The sequence below is a fragment of the Convolutriloba macropyga genome, chromosome 7, assembly GCF_964194025.1.
Source record: "Convolutriloba macropyga chromosome 7, txConMacr16.3, whole genome shotgun sequence".
NCBI lineage: Eukaryota > Metazoa > Xenacoelomorpha > Acoela > Convolutidae > Convolutriloba > Convolutriloba macropyga.
The window spans coordinates 70,569,961-70,586,117 of record NC_134474.1 but is presented as its reverse complement, the minus strand read 5'-3'; the positions used below and the strand labels follow the sequence as shown (position 1 = coordinate 70,586,117).

Sequence of the window (16,157 nt, the reverse complement as noted above, 5' to 3'; positions counted from 1 at the left end):
ACCTCGTGTGATCTAAACTTCTCTCTCAATCACAGTTTCAAGCAGCTGAACTCAATTGGCGGCAATTTAATACTAAAATTCAAATGAAATCGCGCCGAAATTGGTGCCATTTTTCACTAAATTTTAATAGTGGTATATGTTAACCTCTAATTTGGTTATTTGAAGCCCACTATTGAGCTTCTTAGTCCCATTCAGGCTCCCCCTCGCCATCTGTTTCGCACTCGCAAAGATACCGCATTTGAGAAAATATAATTTCTCCCGCTTACAATGTGGCATTTCACCCACAAAAACTACTCAACTTTTTATGCATGCACTGCGGAGTTTAAGTAAAATCACCTGCAATTTTGGTTTCTTAATGGCTACGGTAATAATCAAAATGTGAGCAGATCCTCAATTTCTATGAATTGTAAATTTACTAGCCTAATCATAGCCGTTTGATTTATGAACGTTGCTTATAGCTGTTCCTGTTGTTTGTTTAACTGTTGAACTGTAGTAAGTTTGAACAAAAAACACAGCTTGCCTCTGGACTAAGCTTTGTCTAAATTACGTAACTCTGATACGAATAATCTTCATAATTTCTTCATTTTTTTGAATAATTGATTAACACTTCGACACATTTTGATATATATGAATATCTCAAAAAAGATTGCAAACAAAGTGGTAAATTATAGTTGATGAGAATGGGGAAAATTTGGGTTTAAAATTTCTCAAATTTCCAAAGAACATATTTTTTTAGTTAATGCAATTTTACAAAAAGTGTACATTGCTTTTGTTTTGAGCAACATCGATAAGTTTTTAGTTATCTGAAAAGATCAAAATAAGAACTTATTTGACAAAAAATTGCCAAAATTGAGGCTAAGTTATTATTGAATGCTTCCAAATGTTGCTTTTTTTCGCAACTTTTCATGCATTTGGGGTCCAGACACTGAAAACATTAGGAAGTCAACGTAATGATTTGTCTCGGGTGCACTCAAAAGTTTTGTAAATTGTTTTGAATTATCGAATAAAGAACTAATTTTTCAACAGATTTTGTCCAAATTTAGGACAAGTTAGGGCAATGCATAATTCTTGAATTTTCTTGTAATTTTCTAAACGTAGAGAGCTTCAATTTGATACCACGTATGTTAGTCTGGGATGCCCGCCCTCGAATTTTATGGAAAAATTAGTGGAGGAAGGGAGAAAACAGACCTAAAACTATGCTGCACTCTAAAATTTTCACGAATATTTCAAAATGTGCTAGGCCTGAGACATACCCCGAGCTGGTTTCGGGGCTCAAGAAGGCCATGAGGGAATCGGGCATTGAAGTGAGCGGAACTGATGTTGAGAACAAAACGGATACTCCTGTCATTGAATGGTTGGATGAGAACTACAAGCCACATCCTTCTTCGGGCTTCAGACAGTCCAGGTAATTAATTTCTCTCAAACAAAGTTTGCAGCAATTATTTCGCCATGTGGTCTTTTGTCATGCGATTTTTCGCTTGACCGATTTTTCTTGTGACCCATTTAACTTTTCGTCCTCAAAGGAGGATAAACAGGTAAAACCCGGAGGGCTTTAAGTGACTGGGCAGCTTTCTTAGAGTCCATCGCTTTATTAGTCTCTAAGTATGCGATTTAAAGAAATTGTTTAGGAGACATAAATTCTAAATTGATGGAGTGAAGGGCTGTTTTAGGGTTTTACCCCCTTGGTTCGGATTGTGAGATGCGATGATGCAAAAAGATCTGATGGATTTTTTTGTAATTTGACCATCAATTTGTTTAATAGCCGCACAGCGATAGCTCGGGCTATTATTGGCCTTCTCTTGGTTTTTTTTTACAGTTCGAAGAATTTTTACAATTCGAAGAATTTGAATTGTATTGGGGCGCTGTCTTTTTTTTTAAGATTACATGATTTTTGAAGTCAAATTGGAGTAGTGATTTTGATCACGCCGAAACAGGAAATGGAGCGAAAAAGCGCGAGGTTTTGCGGCGTGAATTCTTTCGCTCTAATTTTAAAGTAGAATGAGAAAACGGTGTTTGAACAAAAATTCGGTTTCTCGGTAGTGATTTTTTGTTCACATGCGGCAATTTCACTCTGATTTTTACTGTTTTGTCGATTTTTTGGATCGGATTTTTTTCTAGATGGTTTTCCCAATCCATTCACAGCTCATTCTAGGCCTAGTTTTTTGTTTGAGTTAAATTTTCATTTCTCGCTAGGGGTTTTGTTGTTCACATGCGGCATTTTGACATTGATTTTCTGTTTTTTTTTCTGATTTTTTTATCTGATTTTTTAAAAAATCGTTTTCTCTATTCACTCATAGTCCATTCAAGGTCTAGTTTTTCTGTTTAGTCAATTAAAATTCTTTGAATTGTACGTCAGGACTTGTACTGCTGTTTTTTTTTATTTCGTCGTCGCGATTTTTGTTACGATCATATGACGTCACAACCACTTCAAATCTGCTTTTTGTTCATTCGTTCATGCAAGTTCAACTGAAGTACGAGTGTGACGTCATTTTTCGCTCTTAGTGGATCAAGTTTTTTTGTTCATTCTCGTGATTAAATTTTTGGCCACACTCGACTTACCTCACTCACAAAAATGATTTCCTCACTTTGGAATTGAGACTTTTATTTACTTTAATTCAAAGAGATAAGGTCAAATGGGTGTGTGTCACTCTAAATGATGGTTATTTGAGAGCAGCTAATAGATACAGCAAAAACTTAAACAGATTTTAAAACAAAATATAACATATCAACCTTCAATGAAAAGACGAATTTTTTGGTCTCTTTTTTATTGTTTTTTTGAGACTGCAGATCTACGAATCTATTGCGGCTATTTTCTGGCAATCTGCCAGCTATGTTTTTTTTGGCTTAAAACGGCTGATTTAAGTGTGTGATTTAGTGTGTGATTATGTTCTAGCCAAACTGTCAGGGACAGTAGAAGCTTGACCAATGACATGTATATTTCTACTTAGCCACTCACACAACGTATTACTTTTTAAGGTACTTGGACAAAAGATTCCCAGAAGGAGAAATTGTGAATGGAGTTTTAAAACTGACAGATTACAGTTCTCAGATAGCTTTACCATACAATTCTACCTTCAATGCGAATAGGAGTGAACTAATTACGATCAGTTTGGATGAGAAACAAATTGGGCTCTATGCAAGCAATGCTAAGTGCTACGGTGTCAGGACTGCAATTGAACGTTACAATTTCCAGCTGTGGAAGGTTGGTGTACTGTTTTCTTACGGGTTTTAGTGTTAGAATCGAGCCACATCAAAAATTATTTAATCAATTAGTGGTGCGATAACAACAGTTACATGACTGATCTATAGAAAATGTTTAGCGCAGTAAACACACAAAAAATGGAAAAGTGGAACAGTTTTGTAATTAGAGCGCGAGTTTATGCCACTGTTTATATAGCAATAGTAGCGATAAGGTCAACGTGCACTCGTAGTCGAATCAACAAAACAGTAGCGCAATTTTTGAAACTGTTGAAATGGCAACAAAAGTTGTTTCTTTGAAACCTTACCGCTCAGTGTTAACATCAGCTGAACCCAGACGTGGCAGCTAGAGAAGATGTTGATTCACACTTGTAAACATTTTGAGGGTCTACAGAACGGCAGCAATTTTCTTTCAGACTTTGCGCATCTAAAAATTTGTGTAGTCAAGCGATATATACTGAACGTCAAAGTAAGTTAGTAGCCCCTAGTTTTACTTTTAATTTCAATTTTTGATGCAATTTTACTCCAACTTGTAAAGTTTTGAAAACAAATTCTACATCATTGATTCCCTACGCTAGCGGTGTTGCCTAACTCCAGAAATTCAGACAAGTAACGGTAAATCACCAGAAACCCAATGTAACTTTGAGGAAATTCAAGGAAAGTTGTCACAATGTAATTTGTTGTCGCCGTTAAACATTAGAAACAGAAGAAACGGGAAGAAATTATGCTTTGGGGACAACTTTCTTTTTACTTTGGAACTTGGATGAAGTTTTGTGGTATCTGGAGAGTTACCGTTACTCTTTATCTGAATTTCATAAGCAGGCAACTCTACGGGCGTGGGGATCAAAGATGTATAAAAATTCTGAATTTGATCACACAGGGGAATAAAATTGAATTAAGTTCCCAGTTAGTTAACTGAGCACGTTTAAGACAAATTATTTTTTAAATACTGTAGAAACGAGGCCGCTTAAAGTTTACAAAAAAATTGCTAAAAAAGTTTTGGATTTGCAAGAACTTTTTGAAGCTTTTTATTAGTGGTCATATGGAGCGGTGAAATAGGAACGAAAGATTGAAAGCTTGAAAAGTCGCCCATTTTCCCCCAATTTTTTATAGCTGCGAAGCTGTAAGCTGAGCGTAGCTATATTGCGGTGCTCTTGGTTTTTTTTGTTTCGTCGTCTGACGCTCTTTTTTCGTTTTACATTTGTTCACACAGCAAAGCTGAAAAAGTCAAATTTTCTGAATGACTTCTTCCTCTCACTAGCGGCATTTGCGCGCGTGACGTCATTTCTCAGTCGCTTTAGCGAAAGTTTTTAGGTTATTTGCGTGATTAGATTTTGATCATACGTGACTTACCTCACTCAATAAAATGACTTTTGCACTTTAAAACTTAAGTTTAATTTGAATTTGTTTACGGTCAAATGAACTAATATGTGCAGTAAAGGTCCCTAATAAGAGACTTCTGTGGAATGTATTTTAACAAGCTTTATTAATTTATCTCTGAATGTTTTTTAGCCTAGTTTTTTTGAGCGGCGACGATTTTTTTTTTCAATTTAGATCTGTATCTGTTTCTATCTATTATATGGCACGCAGGTCTATTCTTTCGCAGCTATTCCGGCAATCTGCCGGCTATGTTTTTAAATTTTTCAACCAACTTGCATGTATGGTAATACGAAACGGTCGGTAAAAAATACCTATTTCAAAACTCAAAATAAACCATGTTGGCAAAAATCGTAAAGGTGTGTGTTGTTATATAGTTAACCACAAAGTGATTTTTTTCATTTAACCTCTCCAGATTTAAAACCAATATACTTCACAGCTTATGTCGGCTTTCTGTACAAAACTGATTTTGTTCATTCATTTTTTTTCCGAATAAAATTTGATTATTTGGACAGATTTGGAATTAACTTTTCTTTTTCATGTGATTATGTATATACATTACTCCGGTTGTGCTCTCACATTCTTGCCTGACAAAAATTGTCAAAATTTGATGCTACTTTTTTGCTCCTTTTTTGGTTTTGAATATTGCCCCCACTTATTAGAAGACTGGCCGATTACTACACAAATGTTTTTGTATTAAGAGTTTCCAGAAAATAAAATATTATAAAATCCTTTAAAATATATTTTATGAGCTTGTTGTGGTGACTATTTGTGGATCCATCCAGCTGTTGTTTTGCCTGACTTAAGCAGTACAAAAGGTTATGTTGAGTTTGGTTTTTCCGGCACTATATATTTTGAGCACCTTGACCTACTTCAAGCAACTCCTAGGGATTGGTTTTTCGGATATATTCTGTTTCGACCACCTCAATGTTTTTATGCCCCAGCATAAAAATTTGTGTTGCAATATAACGTGTTACTATGCCAAAGAAACCACGTGCGCCGTGGAAAAACTATATGCCCGCTGAGCTGGGGGACAGAATAGATCCGGTTTTTCTTGCAGCTCAAATTTGATGTTTATAGTTGGATTATAACCAAAAGTTCATGTTTTGTTTTACTTGAACGAAGTCTGAAGCAATTATTATAAATCTGTGTCTTTATACGACGTGAAGAGGAGTATTGATATTCGACATGTTTTTACAACTCGAAGAGGAGTATTGGTGTTCTAGAGGATTTTTAGCTTCTTTCTAGAGGATTTTTAGCTTGAACTTGACTTCTTTCTTTTCAAACTTTGACTTCTGTTTTGGAACGTTAACTTCTGTTTTCGAACATTGAACTTTACTAGTAGCTTAGGTTCTAATGTACGGTTATTAGGACCCGCCGGTAAAATTTAAGATCAAAAGGAAATTTTGTGAAGCTTTGAACAGTCCCTATTTCCTCTTCTATTCAAACTAAAGACCCCCCCCCCCCCTCCTCACCTACCTACCCCCTTCCCCAACATACGCACAACTTACTCATTCCAATATACCCCACCCCGAACCCCCTCCCGAACCCCAACGTACCTCCCAGCTACCGCCCCACCTACTTACTCCTCAAAACTATCTATCTTTAAAAGGATCTACAAAAAGGATGTAGATTTTTTCTGTCCCCCATTCAATTAATCCAACGAGGAGAATAATTTTGTTTTTGATATTACAGGTCTTAGCAGTTGAAGATGAATAAAATTTATTTCAGAGCTGAAAAATTTAAAATGTTTAGAATTGAGTGGTAAAAATTTTGACCGAAAACTTTGCTAATACCTGTCAGGACATAATTAGAGGCAAAAATGTCAGAGAAAATCCACATTGTAATCTGTTGCAGGACTCGAATTACAGCTCAGTTGTTTACTCTGGTTGCTATGCAAATGAGTCAGAACGTACTGTCACTTTATTTGACTTGGACGAGTTCTCGTTTTGCATTCCAAACTTCACAACACCAGCCAACATCTCAAGCAATACAACCTTTACCATTCGAGGTTTGTTAGATGGCAGTTTTATACTCCTCAACCCTGCACTCGGTTGAGCGATAGATTATTGCATGGCTATGCACTGATGATTTGTATAGCCTAATAAGATACTGCTTAATAAGACAGGGACAGACAGTACTATAACGGTGTAAAAATTACATTTGGTCAGTTGAGTGCAATTGATACATTTGGTCAGTTGAGTGCAATTGGTCAGTTGAGTGCATTTGGTCAGTTGAGTGCAGTTGAGTGCCTATAAAGTTGAGTGCAATTGATGCACATCAGGAGGTAATGAAGGTCGTGTCACCTTTTGATATCTTCCGCTTTCCTCTTTTTAAAATTTTTTCGTATTGGAAGTTATTAAATATTCTCCGGAACATTCTGTCAGCACCGTTTTATCGATAATTCGAAAGCTATTGCCCTAGAAGAAGGTGCTCTCAAAAATAAACGGTCAGTATAGTAATCATCTCCCTACTATTGTAATGAGTTTTCAGGACTAGGCTCAGCGTCGACTTGCAAGGAGTCGCTTAGCAAAGTGTTCAGCTACAACGAATCTAAATCGGACAATCATTTAGTCTGTAGACGAGGACCAGGCGATGTTTGTCAACCAAAGTTGAACGCCTCAAATCACTTTGTGGTGAGTTTTTCATTGCTAGTCGAATGAAGGCATGTAAAGGCAAAAATATAAGTTATTCGTTCAATTGGAAAATGAACCTGCGTTGTCAATTTTGATTTTTGAATCTATTGTCTATCGGCCTCACACTTAACAGTCATATAACGTGTGCGCCGATGTGATGAGTGTATGCTCAGTAACGTGACGTCATTTGGCGTATAGTATGCTCCTGGTAAACAGGATGCGGCAACGCGCGGGGGGGGGGGGGGGGGGGCTCAAAGAACTGTTTTTACTGGACAGAGTGGGCATTCAGCTTGCAGCTGTATGTAACATGTATCTGCTGTTCAGCCCAATTTATTTATCGCCCATGCTTGTTTTATTGAACAGAACTAACATTTTGCGCTTTTTTAAGTTTCTGTATTTCGGTTTCAGGCTACTGGACTGTTCTTTGATATAGCTAAGGAGCTAAATTTACCCGTGGAAGCTGCCTTTAGTACTTTTGATGTCTTTGAAAAGGCAGTGAGAACATCGTGCGAAGCTAACAGCTCCTCATCTTCATTGAACAGCATTGCTTTGGAGACACTGTGTGTGAGATCTATGTTCACCTTTCTCCTGCTGACAGAGAGCGGCTATGGTCTTACGAACACTACTTGGAACATCACGTTTAAGAATGCCTCTTCCGAAAGGGTAACAACCATATTGATGATGCGCATTGTTTTTGTTTACTCTGTGTTAAGTGTTGCTTCAAAGAACTAACTGATTAGCTCTAAATAGACAAGGAGAATCGATAATGTACGGTGGCACAAAATGTTTCAGCCCTTCAAATCTTGAACAATGAGTACAATTTATTAGTAGCCGCCCTCATCTCAGCAGACTATTATTGCGCTCCTATTTTTACAATCCAAGAATTGGATTGTAATGGGGCTCTTTTTTTCTAAGATGTTTTCACTCCTTTTTCAATGACTTTGATCTTTCAATGACTTTGATGAGACATTTGAAATGATAATTGTTTTATCCAAATCAACCGTTAATTAAAGTCACGCGAGTCTGGTTTTTCACGCTTAACTCGCGACTTACCGCACTCACTGTTTCAACTGAATGGATTTAAAATTTTTTAATTATTAAGCTGGCATTATTATTAAGCTTAATGGCTTTCAGTTTAATAGCCAAATTGAGCACAGTTTAAGAGTCTAACTGAAACTGCACGCAAAATTAGAACAGCGTTTGACACTGAAAAAAAAACCAGAAAAAAATTTGATTAATTTCTATCTCTGCTTTTTAATTGCTCTCGAATGAGAAGCAATTATTGTAAACGTGTCTCTTTTTTATGCAATTTGTTTGCTTGACCCTTTTTGCGCTTTTCTTCTAGAAAAAAAATCTTTGACTTCTCAAGTGACTTTTTTGCGCACTTTTTGATTTTTGAGTGATTTCAATTGCTCTCACTACGAAACAATGTTTGTTGTTCAAATAAAACCGATTGTTAGAGCGACGATGACAAGGCCCTGATATCCGATTGGTTAACGACTCTGTCGATGTGACCAAATTGGACTCAGGAGGTCGGGGTGGAAAAATTGATCTAGTCTACAGCCCCTGAATTAAAATGCCCAACCTGTCATTTGAGAGCAATTCGTCCGACGTTAGTCGGTCATTGTTTTTCTGTTTCAATGCCGATGTGCATCAAGCGCGTCAAAGGCGGCTGTTTTCTGGCATTTTGCCGGTTATGTTGATTATTAAGGGCGATCTTAGTTTATATGGCTATTAAGCTCTGTGAAATGTTTTTTTATGCTAATGTATTTGGTTTCTTTTTGCTCTTTTATCGGTTTTTTATTGGCCACATAAACTTTTTAAGCTTGAAAATGGGTTAATGGATTGATTCGGACAACACATAAATGATTTGGACGATCTTGATATAGTTTTTTGTTGCATTTTTTTGATAATTATTCCTAACTTTTTTAAGTGTTTTTTTTAGAATTTCGTAAGTTTTCTCCGTTTTGTTTTTACTTTTAGCGACCAAAGAAACAGTTCTCAGGCTGAAATTTGGATTGGTTGTTAAATTTTGTTCTTTTTGGTGAGTAAATTTTATGTTCTTTTTCCGAATTCTTTTAGTTTGAGGGGGCAATATGTTGAAATAAATAGGTATTAACTTTGCGCAAGCTATTTTGAAAGTAATTTCAAAGATTTTTAGCACTTTTGATTATTTTTATGGCTTTGGTTGAGCTTCTGTCCTCTGTTCGCTAGTATGTTACCTCAGGTCTCGTATGCTGTAGTTTTTGCCACGGAGTTGCAGGTTTCGACGAACTTAAGTATTAGTTAATTTAAGTTTTAAAAGTAAGTTCTTTTGGTTTTTTAACTGAAGTTGTTATTGAAAACTGCCAGTTAATCAGTAGCCTATCTTTTTGCTTGGTTATCGAATTAGTTTTGACAACAGAAAAAGGTTTAGGATGATAACACTAAGAGTATTGAGATTTTATTAAAAACTTGCGTTTACAAAAGAATCATTTTGTGTAGTTTCAGCTTATGCTGGTCGTTTTTGTCCGGAATGATATCTGAAAAATGCTTTTGTGTGTGTTGCTTTTTTAAAAATGTTTGTATATTAATTTTTAGTTCTGGTTACATTTCTAATCATTTACAACTCAGATTCTGTTTTGATAACTCTCAAATTTGTAAAAAAAAATTTGTTTTGTATTTGTTATCTAATTATTCTCTTAGTCAATTGAGGAGTTATCAAGTTTGTCATGTTTTGGATTGTAATTCAGAACTTATCCTGCTTGGTTTTTCTAGTTCTTACTTCGTTGAATAAAAATTTGTTGCGCTTGAATTCATTTGAGCGCCTTTTCGACTGTTTGCAGCGTTTGCATGAAACTTCTCTAGACTAGTTTTGTTCTGCTTTACTGAGCAACATCAGTTGCTCAGTGAAACATTTTAAAATAAGCAGAATCAGCATGGAAAAAATTTAGAAACGGAATATACCCTTAAAGCCGAATTTTAGATGCCCGCTACTTGAACTTTGTTCTTATAAGTCTTGGTTGCTATCTCTAATGCTTATTGGTATTGATATTAGCCGTTTTATCTTTGAGAAGCAGATGTTTGTCCAGCAATGAAATGCAATCAAAACAGTTCGCACTTTAAATGTGTTTTTGTACGTCAATCAATTTTTTTGTTCGTCAATCAATGGCGGCTGTTTTCTGACAATCTGCTGGGGGTGTTCTTAAAAGTGGTCCTAAACTTCAATGGTAGGCTCAGTTATGATTGAAAATCAATTTCTATTGTACGGTATTATTTGCGGATAATTGTATAGTAATTTGATAGTCTGCGTGTTTGCAGAATGACTGTGGTCGCCTGTCTTTTTTTAAAAAAAACTGCAAAGCTTTCAAATAGTTTGCTCTCTATCCACTTGTACATTGCTGTCAATTTTAGTACAAAACCACCGTTCTTAAGATTCCTGAAGGCGATGAGATGTTTTATTTTTTCTAATTCTGTAATATAATTCAGACCAAAGTTGTGGAACGCTGGGTCTAAATCAACCAATAACTGACCGGTTTTTTGTGTAAAACTTTGAAAAGGCTAAATGAAAGGAGTAATTTGAAAAAGTAAAAAAAAGGTAATTTATTAACATTAATTAAATGGAAATGCTTAGGAAGTAAGTGAAGTAACAGAAAACCAATTTTTGCTAAAGCACGTCTGAATTTCTCCTGAATTAAGCTATTCTATTGCTTATCAAACCAATCCTCAATTTCTGGTGTAAACTTATGCATCAATTTTTAGCGGCTATATTTGCCCCATTAAGTTTTTCGTGTAGTTAATAATAAACTGTTAAATTTGCTTGTTTTTTATAGCTGCGAAGCTGCAAGCTGAGCGTAGCTATATTGCGGTGCTCTTGGTTTTTTTTTGTTTCGTCTGACGCTTTATTTTCGTTTTACATTTGTTCTAGAACATTCTGTCTCGTCACTGCTTAAATGGCTTTTTCGCGCTTGATTTCACGCTTTCTGCGTGACTTAAATTGCGGTTATTCAGAAACAGAATCTGTTCCTAAAACAAACTTGATTGTAAGAAAACAGATTGTATGGTCCGACAGCCGAGTTGTTAAGGCGACTGGCTGTTAATCCGGAGATCGCCGGTTCGAGACGCGACAGGGAAACTTTTTTTTGCACCCAAAAACAACCTCCTTTGAAATAAACTTGTAAGTTTTATAGGCGGCGGCGATAACTATTATCAACTCACTTTGTATCTTTTTCCATCTGTATTTTACGGCATGCAAGTCTATTTCGCAGCTATTCCGGCAATCTGCCGGCTATGTTAGTCCTGTTTCTCACAATTGTTAACGCTTGCGATAAAAGACTCATTGTGCTATGGAATCTAAAGATATTTAATTATTGTGATATTTCTTGTAATTATGTCTTACCCGATTTGAGACATTTTGAGCTACTAGCTCAATCTTATTTGGGGTAGTGGGAAACCGTATGACGAAATTTGGAGCAGATTTTACGTTGCGCTATAGCGTTGCGCAAATTTTATGTTATCAAAACTTGCCATTGGGGAAACCATCTTTTGACTTTAAAAGAGTATCGCATACTAATGCTGGAAAAAATGTTTCCTGTTTTTTGTGCACTTGATTTTTTTGTTCCAGCCTAGATACAATCAGCGACTGAATCTGTTTTTTGGGTGCGGGTGTGTCATTTCTGACCATGATGTAATTTTTATGAATGTATCTGTTGTATTTTTCTATCACAAAACATGCATATCAAGCGTGAAAAGGTCAAAACTGAGAAAAAAATGAAAACAGCTTAATTTTTTGAGAAATGAAATATCTGATACAAATCTCCAACAATTGATTCAGCTCTTTAAAAGTTTGTTTTTCAATGATGTTTTTTTCAAAATTGGCTCAATAAAAAAGTAGGCTGGCATAAAGTTCCTATCCCCATTTCATCGGAGCTTGGAACAAAAATCAGTCATTTTGACTGCATTTGAACTCAACTGACACTGCATTGCATTGGGGATCACAATAATAGGTTTCAGAGTCAAAATTAGTAGTTAACTTAGATATAGTGATCAGGAGAATTGATTCTAAGAAGTTAATTGTTGATTACTGATTTGACGCTTCTGTCGTTTGACGTCAAATTTATAGGTGACATCAAACCTGGAAAATGTTTTTGAATTAGTGTAATCAAAATGTGTAACGTTAAAGGAAACATGGTGTTTGAACTCAACAAAAATGTCATTCGAAAAATGCGGGGGGAGGGGGGTAAAAATTGAATGTATTCAAACTGTAACATGTGTATTTTGCATTCAGGAGAAAGCAGTATCCTCTGAAAGCTACTTGGTACTAAAATCGGGAAACTTCCCAGATAATAATGGAGTACCTCCTCTGAAGAGTTCAGCCTACGCTCACAAGACAGTCCTGATCAGCTTCGGAATTGTGTTCCTCATTTTTGGAGTACTATCTGTGGCTGTCTTCAACCATCAGAAAAAGAAAAAGAGAAGGGCCGCATTCTCCTATCACGAATTTGACTGATCATAGATTTACAATATCCCAATTAATGAACAGATTTTAATTGCTTCAAACAATATGTTCTCAAAGCTTTGTCGCACCATTTCGTTTTTTTAAAAAAAATTATAAGATGTTTTCGTTGCTGCTGTAGTGTTCGTTCGACGAAACCTCAAAAACACAAATCGTGGACTAAAGTGACGGAATTTCCAAACTCTCAAATTTGAACTACATTCAACCTTACTGGCACCGTTTTTCACGCTCGCTTAAAACTCTAACCTTAAAACATGGGCCCTGAAAGTACGCTTAGCGGCTTAATGTGCTTAAATTCTAATAGGAGATAATTTGGCATTTAATATTTCCAAAAAATTGTTAAGCATTCGAGTAAGTTTTTCCTTTAACATAAGTATTTTGGACTTTTTGTTACTTTATATCGACCAATACACTTTTAAAGGGTGCCATAATCAGTTTCGGTATTAGCTGGGGAGCAAAGGTGCTGAGTGAACGTCGCATCGTAAATTTGACAATGATTAGTTTTCCAATTTCCCTCGCCAGCTTCTAATATTTTGAATTATAACCAGGGAAAGTATCATTGATTGCAGGAATAATGCATCGGAAATTTGAAGCAATTTCGTGAATCTGATGCGTGTGAAATCTAAACATTGGAATTGATTGATTTGCTGTTAGAATAGGTTTCTTCATATAGCTGCACCAATCACTACCGTCATCTTTAATCTGTAGTTGATTACCATGTTGGATTCTGAAGAACTGTTTGTGGCGCTGTTAATTTGGAAATGGTAGATTGCAAAACATGTTTTAATTTAGATATAGTCTAGTTGAATCTATTTGTCAGTTTTGTAATTATTTTGTAATTAAAATTTTCGGATTTCTTGATTGCATTCGAAGTGTTTATAGCTTTGGTCAGTTTTGTAATTATTTTGTAATTAAAAACAATTCGGATTTCTTGATTGCATTCGAAGTGTTTATAGCTTTGGTCCCTGTTACATTTTGAAAATGGAGTATGCGAGGCGCGCTTTTTTCGATCAAATTTTTGTAGAGAAAACGAGAAAAATCATATAGTTGCACTTAGATGTGCTTTGAAAAATCTGAAGGAAAACTGGAAAAGAAAATGTTCGTCTATGGGGGATTGACATTGATCCGTGTACCTTTAATAAGTATATAAGCTTTTTCAATTGCTCTCGAACGAAGTTTGAGGCAATTATCGTAAACGTCAGCCTTTCAACGGCTACTAATTAGGCGCTCTCCTTTTAAAATTAAAAAAAAAATTTGAATTGCATTGATGTGCTGTCTTTTTATTAATAGCCGCGAAGCGATAGCGGCTATTGTTGGGGACATCGTGGTTTTTTACAAATCAAAGAATTTGAATTGTATTGGGGCGCTGTCTTTTTTACGACTCGAAGAGGAGTATTGGAGAAGTCCTTTTTTTAATCATTTTTATTGGAGTGATTTTTGAAGCGGGAAATGAAACGCGTGAAAATTGGAGTTGGAGTGATTTTGGCGCTGAACAAAAGTGAAGAGCAGAGCGAAAAGAGAGTGGTTTTTGTTCATACAGCTGCTTTTGAGAGAGCGAGAAATTGATATGTGAAAAAATGTTCTCCAAGAGCGCAATTTTTGTTGACGTGCGGCTTTTAAAAGCAGTTTTTGCAACTTTTGCTGGTTATGAGGTTTGATTAATAGCCGCCCTCATCTTCTCAGCAGGCTATTATAGCGCTCCTTTTTTTTACTTCGTCGAATAAAAAAATGTTTCGCTTTACCTCATTTTGCCGCCTTTTCAACATTTTGCGTGAAATCTTTTTGACTTCTCTAGGCTAGTTTCTCTCTTCTCTCATTCTGCTCAAAGTCCTTTTAAACAGCAGCTGCTCAGCAAAGCAATTCAAAATGAACAGAGTCAGTATAAAAAATTGAAGTCAGAAATAGAAACGGGATAAACCCATAAAGCCCAATTTTAGATGCCCGCTATTTGAACGTCGGTCCTATAAGTATTAGTTACCTCTCTCTAATGCTTATTGTTATTGATAGTAGCCCCTGTAGCCTTTCTCTAAGAAACATAAGTATGTTCAACTACGAAATGCCATCAAAATAAATCGGACTTAGAAAAATGTTTTTGTACAAAAATCTTTTTTCAATATCTTCTGTTATTTCAATCCCAATCATGCTTATTGGAATCAACGGCGGCTATTTTCCGGCAATCTGCCGGGTATGTTTATGATATTGTATTAGTTTCAGGCTTGTTTTGATAGGCATTGAAGGTTTAAAGTAGTTAATTTGATTTTTAATGCTAAGTAGGAGTTTTTTGATCAGTTTTGATGATTTTTAGACGAAATTTTATTATTTTGTACTTGTTTTTCGTTTTACTGCTTTAAGTGGGATTTGAATAGAAGCTTGTTACTAAAGGAATTTTTCGATACCAATTGCTTAAAGTTTTTTTGGGATAAATCATTTTTTCCTAGGAAAAATGACAGAAAAATTGAGAAATTTTAAACCAATTTTCTTTTTTTTTGCAGGTTTCCTCTTTTTAATCTTAGACAAGTTTCTTTCCCTATTAGGACTTGCCCATTGTTTTGCGATTTTTTCAATGCTCTAATTGCAAAGAAACTTTATTCGGCTTTATGTTTCCTTGTACTATTAAAAAAAAACTCATTAAGTCTATAGTTTTTTGTTCACTTTGTTTTTGTATGCCGTTTCTATTCTTCCTTAATTTTTTAATGACAGTTGTGGAGTTTTAGGTTTCAAGTATGGGCAATTATCTCCAAGTCGTTTCCGGAATTCTTCCGGCTATGTTTTTTTAAGATCTATTCGCACATTTTCATGATTTTTGAAGTCAAATTGGAGTAGTGATTTTGGTCACGCCGTAACAGGAAATGGAGCGAAAAAGCGAGTGGCTTTTCGGCGTGAAATTTTTTCGCTCTGATTTTAAAGTAGATTGAGAAAACGGTGGTTGAACAAAAAATCGCTTTCTTACTAGTGGTTTTTTGTTCACATGCGGCAATTTCACTTTGGTTTTCACTGTTCTTTCATTTTTTTGTATCAGATTTTGTTCTGAATGGTTTTCCAATCCATTCATAGTTAATTCTAGGCCTAGATTTTTGTTAGAATCAAATTTACATTTCTAACTAGGTTTTTTGTTCTCGCTAGCCGCATTTTGACATTGATTTTCTGTTTTTTTTTGTTTTTTGAGATTTTTAATGGTTTTCCTATTTGAAATGGTTTTCCCAATTCAATCATAATCCGTTCTAGGTCTAGTTTTTTGTTAAGTCAAAGAAAATTCTTTGAATTGTACGTCAGGACTTGTTCTGCTATGTTTTCAATTCGTCGTCTCCATCAATGATTCTTACGACCTGACTTCTTGGAATTGACTTCATTGACTTCTAGTGCTTTGCAGGTAAAATTTGTGTTCGTGACGTCATTTCTGTGTTTAGGTCAAATGCGTGACTTACCTCACTCAATAAAAATGATTTCTGAAC

The 16,157-nt window shown here is 35.5% G+C and overlaps 1 protein-coding gene across 1 annotated transcript in view; it reads left to right on the top strand.

Annotated features, from left to right (window-relative positions):
• The window catches only part of LOC142343290 (uncharacterized), a 67,315-nt gene extending 54,434 nt beyond the window's left edge, over positions 1-12,881 (top strand). Inside the window, exons 5-10 of the mRNA XM_075395097.1 lie at positions 1,241-1,405; positions 2,977-3,202; positions 6,433-6,586; positions 7,069-7,211; positions 7,620-7,874; positions 12,478-12,881. Of these exons, the coding sequence (XP_075251212.1) occupies positions 1,241-1,405; positions 2,977-3,202; positions 6,433-6,586; positions 7,069-7,211; positions 7,620-7,874; positions 12,478-12,699 (1,165 nt within the window). The 3' untranslated portion in view covers positions 12,700-12,881. The remainder of the gene's footprint in view (positions 1-1,240; positions 1,406-2,976; positions 3,203-6,432; positions 6,587-7,068; positions 7,212-7,619; positions 7,875-12,477) is intronic.
• Positions 12,882-16,157: the final 3,276 nt, after the last annotated feature.